At 41.0% G+C, this 5982-nt stretch overlaps 1 protein-coding gene across 1 annotated transcript; it reads right to left on the bottom strand.

The window, feature by feature from the left end:
* Nucleotides 1–586: 586 nt before the first annotated feature.
* Nucleotides 587–5100, bottom strand: LOC105041816 (aluminum-activated malate transporter 9-like). Its single transcript, XM_010918856.3, has 6 exons — nt 4285–5100; nt 3952–4092; nt 3543–3812; nt 3310–3449; nt 3064–3210; nt 587–1361 (listed from the first exon to the last, which is right to left on the bottom strand). Exons 1-6 carry the CDS (start codon nt 4577–4579, stop codon nt 756–758), a joined length of 1599 nt encoding a protein of 532 aa, XP_010917158.1. The 5' UTR covers nt 4580–5100; the 3' UTR covers nt 587–755.
* Between the last annotated feature and the right edge of the window lie 882 nt (nt 5101–5982).

Below are 5982 nucleotides of genomic sequence, written 5' to 3'. Positions count from 1 at the left end.
TTTAATGTGTGGTTAGTGACTGCTTGATGAGCTGTTGTGCTTTTTTGATTTTGTTGATTGATTATAAATAGTGGTAGTGGTGGTGGTGGTTGCATGTTTCTATCGATTGTGGCCAAATGAACTAGCGATCAGTTTCTTGATTGTAGATCACCTATATGAAGTTGGAGGATGTGGGATTTGTTGCCAACCTTTGACAATTGGTGAGGGTAGTTTTGTTTTTTTGATGTCAGGAACATTTCAATCAATCGACCATTTTGGATTGCATTGTTGAAGTTTCCACCATTCAAAGTGAACTTTTTATCAAACCTCCATTTCTGAGCGCGAATTAGTTGGCAGTGAAGGTTAAATAGACGCCCTGCACTTTTTGCTTCTCTTCTCTTTATGTGAAAAAATTACGGGTGTTCATTGTGATTCCAAAGAAGCATGACGGAACGAGACAAGTTGATTGTTTTTAAATAGCTGATTATTTTTTTTGAGTTGAAACAAAAAGGAAAACATGAATTCTTAAGCTTGAATTGGGCTGGAACTTGGTGAAAAGGTGTCTGGAGATGAGGACCAGTATAAGAAAAGGAACTGAACCAAGAAGTAAATCCAGCGGCAAGCTGAAGTTTGTCAGAAAAGCACTGGCAAAAGATTATGATTGATTTCCTCTGGTTGTGGTCATTGAAAATTTCGTTTCATATTCCACTCTCTTATGATCGTTTTATAGGAATTGATGGCAAGAAGATTGGTGTTTCCATCCATAATGTTTCTTTCTAGCTTGCAGACTCCTGTTTAAACTTCGCCATCTTAGCAAGAGCATCAACTGCATCAACCAAGTGATCAAGTCGAGCTACGAACTCAATGAGCAGTGACGTGAAAGTAGCAAGGGACAGAGCTGCAGTACTTTCCAGAGTCCGCATATGTGGAATCATGTCAGTGTCAACGCCTCCATCTTCTTCGAAGTCATCCACTTCTCTTGAAGGCCATGAATAAAGCCTCCTTTGTTGCTTCCTCATAGCCTCATGATATGACTCAGCTTGTATAGGCACTGCAGGATTTGGATTGGGTTCAGCATCGCTGCTTTGTTTGGGAAAGGGGCCAGAGCAGTCTTTAAGGGTTAAAGATAAAGTGTTGGGAAGTTTATCAGTTGGTTTGGCAGTGCAATCATAAAAACTATGTGTTGATGTTAAGAGATAGGAGTGCAGGTCGATGGAGCTCTGCAAACGACCAGTAGAGCTATGAAGACGTTTTAGTAGGCTTGTGTGAAGGCTGCTCTTCATGTTGCTTATGTTATTTCCCAAGCTGCGAAGCAGCTCTGCTGCTTGGCTTGCGGCATCATGGATCTCTGACTGGAATGTGATTCTAAGATTGTATGGTGCCTGCAAGAGTAACACATTATTGTCAGTCCTGTTTGACGCCAAAGCTAATTGGCTTTTAGTCCTCCTGTTTGACATTTATCATCTTATTTGTTCTTTGCTGATCAAATATTCAACCATGGCATCAAATTTTTCTGTTTCTAAAGTTGTAGGTGAAGAGTCATATAACCATTTATGCACAAGATCCTCTTGGCCCAGTTTGGGTCAGTGAGAGCCATATGAAGTCAAAGTTGAATGTATGTGTTTGCGAAAGGGTTCATAAGAACAAGTGTGAAATCAAACAGCTTTGGATCGTGTTTTTTTTTTTTTTTTTTTTTTTTTTTGAGAGAGTTTTGGATAGTGCAATATTTTATGGCTCCGAGTGCCAAGCAATAAAAAAGTACATGAAGATAAACTGAGTATGGAAAAAATAAGAATTTTAATATTGATGTGTAGTAAAATTGAGAAGGATAAATTAAGAAATGAATATATGAAAGCTAAAGTTGTTCAAATTAAGAACAAAGTAATGGAAAATCGTCTAGGTTGATATGGATGTGTACAATGAATATCTGAGAATGCTTTTGTAAAGAAAGGTATTTTAGTTTGTATGAAAGGTCATAATAAAAAAAAAGAGAAAAAACTTAAATTAATATGGATAGAGATTGTGAGGAAGGATAGATGATCATAATTATCAATATGAGTTAATATTTGGATAGTGATTTCAAAATAGGAAATATGCAATCTAGGAAGTAGGAGTACCATATAAAAATACGGCCAAATTAATCGAGAAAGTTAGTTTTTAGAAAAAAAGGGAGCAAACCCACCTGTACTATCATTACTTGGGCTCAAATACTTGGGGATATGCACCTGTAATAGAGCTACCGTGTGAAGTAGTCCACAGGCTTGTACCTGAAGATTGGAATCTTATTCGTTAGTGGACTCGACCTAGTGGTGTGATTTGATTTAGGGTTCTTGGAATCATATCATTGCAAGTAACCAATAATTAACGTGATTCCGTCACTTGTCACTGCATTATACACCATAAATCCCACCTTGGTGAACAAGGAGAGACAACCTCCGGTGGGATAATAGAAATGGTCATCTGCAAGCATCTTCTGATGCCGTGCATTAATCGACAAATGGATACGTGTCATCTGCTCATTTGCAGATGCAGTGTAATGAATTGTTCTGATCTTATATGGGTGAGACTGTCAAATGATCATTTGAAATTAATCCTAGGTCCAAGATGCATGTAGATGATTTCAGCTGTGATGCACATCATGTGCAGCATGCTAGGGCATCCAATAGTCCCATGGAGGTGAATCAATACCTAAGTCGTACATGCAACAGCCGGCGCATTGCAATTGACGTGAGGCAAATATACAGCACATCACAGCTGTTTGTAATCATAGGCAAATAGCTTGCAGTGTTCCTCTTGGAAGCACATAAACTTCCAAGACAGTTATAACTATAATTTGTAAGAAATGATCTCTCCAAGAACTAGGTGAGTTCATCAGAAATATCACAGATTAATCATGATCTATGTATGCGTTTGATCTAAACCATTCATGATATACATTGAAACAAAATTCTAAGTAATTGTAGCATGGAGGAAGAGAGAGGACTGCAACAAGACGTGTCTATCTAATTACTTGTCCACCGTATATATATCACAGCTATCTATCGCCAAATAGGTGTTGAAGAGAGAACGTAAGCATAACGAGACCTGTATCTCTGAATGCAGGCAGCCATGCAGCGCCATCACCTCATAGGCGCAGTGCCGGAGCACTGCAGCTACTTTGATGTACTCGGGCCATGGGTAAGAGAAGTGCCGAAACCTTCCATGTGGTGGCTCCCATTTTGCCGAGCTTGCCTATAGAAATGGATCCAAAAGAAACCAACATGCTTATCGATTTACTTCGTTAAATCCCAAAAATAAACATAATAAGCTGATCAAAAAACTTAGGATTACCAAAGAATCTAATCTTGCTGCCGCATTCAATGTTTCTCGACAGTTCTTATAGGCAGGTTCATCAGGGAATTCATCAATAACTGTCTTCGAGAACTCTGGGTGGTCCGATCCATCATCTCTTAAATACTTCTTTACACATTCTAAACCGAGGCCATTATAAAATGTTAAAGAAATCTATAGCATTATGTTAGCTAGATGGTGTCTGCCAGAAAGAGTAGTCTTAAGGTACTTACCTTCGAGCGACTCGGCGACAGAATTGAAGCCGTTGACGAGCTCCTTGTGAAGCTGCTCACCAGCCCACATCGGACAGATGAGGACATTCACAAGGATGGCGAGGAGCCCTCCGATTGCAATTGAATAGAGTCGTTCCATGGCAGTCCTCATTGGGTTGCCCATGCGGTAACCGGAGGCTATGATGAGGCAGTAGGTGAAGAGGGTGACTCTGAAGCCATACTCATAGGGAGCAAGAGATGGCCACAGCTTCATGAAGGACGTTATAGCTCCTGCGTTCATGTGCATGGTGTCGTGGAAGCTATGAGTTTAATCAATAAAAGACTAATGGTGGAGATTGTGGAGAAAAAGAAAACATTTGGATCATCATCGGCTACTAATTAATCATACTCTAATACTAAATAAACATACCAACAACGAAGATGCTGAGTCCAATGACGTATGGCTCTGCAACGTGACCACTGCACATAGCTATTTCTATCACCATGATTGCAAAGATTCCAGCAAGCAAGCTTCCAACAGCTCGGTTGAATCCTCGGTTGAAGGTGGCACCTACGTGGATAAAACCATAACTTATTAAACACTCTCATATATGTCCAAAAGAGATACATGCTCGATGCCATTAATTGGAAGAAGGTGGAAAAAGTAAAAGAAAAGAAAAGAAAAAATATACATGATTGCATTATAAATTAGGCCTTCAACTAAAGTGAGCACAAGATCGTCTAGGCAAGGAACTCTACTTACCGACAGTATATTCGAACATAATACCAACAGTGAGGATAGCCCAGATGATGTTGGTGCCGAATACCTTGAAAGGCGCTTGTATGAGGACCAGCAGCGACACAAGAAGCATGGCGAGGCCCACCTTCAGTGCAAATATTACCCTGTTGGTGTCCTCCTTGGCAAACTCCCACACATCTCGAACCCATTTTCTCAGGAAGAAGCTTTTGGTGACACAAGATTTCTTGAGAAATCCAGGTAGCACAGCATTCGGGGACAAGGTTACGTCGATCTTGATGCTACCATTCCTACCATTCATTCTCCACCGAGCGATCAAATTGAAGATGATCACTGGAGTGGAAAGGATTTTAGGACGGCAATGCTACTAGACTTGGATGGTCGCTTGTGGAATGGAAGAGATTGTTAGAAGGAAGTGTGAGAATTTAAAGTAGGTGGGCTTCGCCTGGTGGTGCAAGTAGGGAGGAGGGGAGAACAGTGGCCTGGGAGGGAGGCATATTATAATATAATGCTAAGAATAATACCCCATAAATAATAGAAGAGAAGACGGATTAGAGAACCAGGAAGGGTGAGAGAAAGATGCCTGAGCTCAATAATGTTAACATTGGTGGAGAATTAGAATCTACTGGCGTTAAAACAGCGTTTTCTCATCACCGCGTAACTTCAGCAGCATCTACTTCAAGCTTGGATTCGCAGGTGAAGTTGCACGTGCCAGGTGCATGCGTGCAAACAAACGCGTTCTTCACGTGTGAGTCGTAGTGAAACCCGACACGTGGCCACGCCCTCCAGGCCTTTTAACTCGTAACTGGAAACCCAGTAGCTTGGATGAAAGCCTGTGCTTCTCCGACCTTGCTGAAGATACCATTAAGATTTCAATCACAAGGTGTCGCACGTGTGTGATTGTGTACGTGCGAAGAGAACTATGTTAGGCGGTAATTAAGATGACCGTATCTGGTGTAGGTGTTTCAGAAGAACATCTCCGTTGGTAACACCCAAGGAGAATGTTCGGCTGTTGGGAGCATGAGATGCTCGGTCCACGTTCTGGAGATCTCTATGCCACAGCGTCATAAGAATAAGAATAGGGGGGGCTGTCTGGAGACCTAGAGCATCAATATCTTGTAGATGCTTGGAGGCTACGCCGGAATATTTCCAGGAGAGAAGATTTTGTGGGATAAATCTTTGGGATGATGGGATTTCGAGCCATATAAAAACAGGATAACTATCGCAAAGGCACAATCTGAGCTGGAAGCAACGGAGGAAAACTTCAGCAAGAGACGGTCCCAATTACTCTAGGTTTAGTGAAAAGAATTTCCCCTGTTGACTACCTATCATTCTGGGCATCTGAGATTGTTCCTGGGACAATACTAATGCCACAAAAGCGTAAAGCAATTGGAAATCTGTCACTAAAGACTTTAAAGAAAATTGAATCATTATTTGCAAAAGGACCCTTGCGAATGGTTACAAATAAATGCTTGAACGGAACAAGCAAAAAGTTGAGAATCCAAGAGGTCTGAGCTCACGTCCTTGCCCTTCATTGGGTGACTAAGTTGGGTACCCGATAAGTGAATATGCTTGTGGGACCACATCATGGTTTTTAAGATCGAATAGCTTAGATAAACCAAGAAACCTTGCTGAACTCCATTTTGAAGAACAGAAAGTTTGTCGTTCAGGACGTTGAACTGATTTCACGAGGTCCAATTCATG

Source organism: Elaeis guineensis, chromosome 2 (genome assembly GCF_000442705.2).
Source record: "Elaeis guineensis isolate ETL-2024a chromosome 2, EG11, whole genome shotgun sequence".
NCBI classification, from domain to species: domain Eukaryota; kingdom Viridiplantae; phylum Streptophyta; class Magnoliopsida; order Arecales; family Arecaceae; genus Elaeis; species Elaeis guineensis.
The sequence above is the reverse complement of the archived record's forward strand: the minus strand, read 5'-3'. Positions and strand labels throughout refer to the sequence as shown.

Bases quoted from the DNA above. Each gene is read 5' to 3' on its own strand.
- LOC105041816 (XM_010918856.3), bottom strand. From the start codon at position 4,579: ATGAATGGTAGGAATGGTAGCATCAAGATCGACGTAACCTTGTCCCCG. The intron at 3,813-3,951 runs GTATGTTTATTT...ACATGAACGCAG, and splicing joins ACTCAGCATCTTCGTTGTTG to GAGCTATAACGTCCTTCATG. The intron at 3,211-3,309 runs GTAATCCTAAGT...CCATTTCTATAG, and splicing joins CAGCAAGATTAGATTCTTTG to GCAAGCTCGGCAAAATGGGA.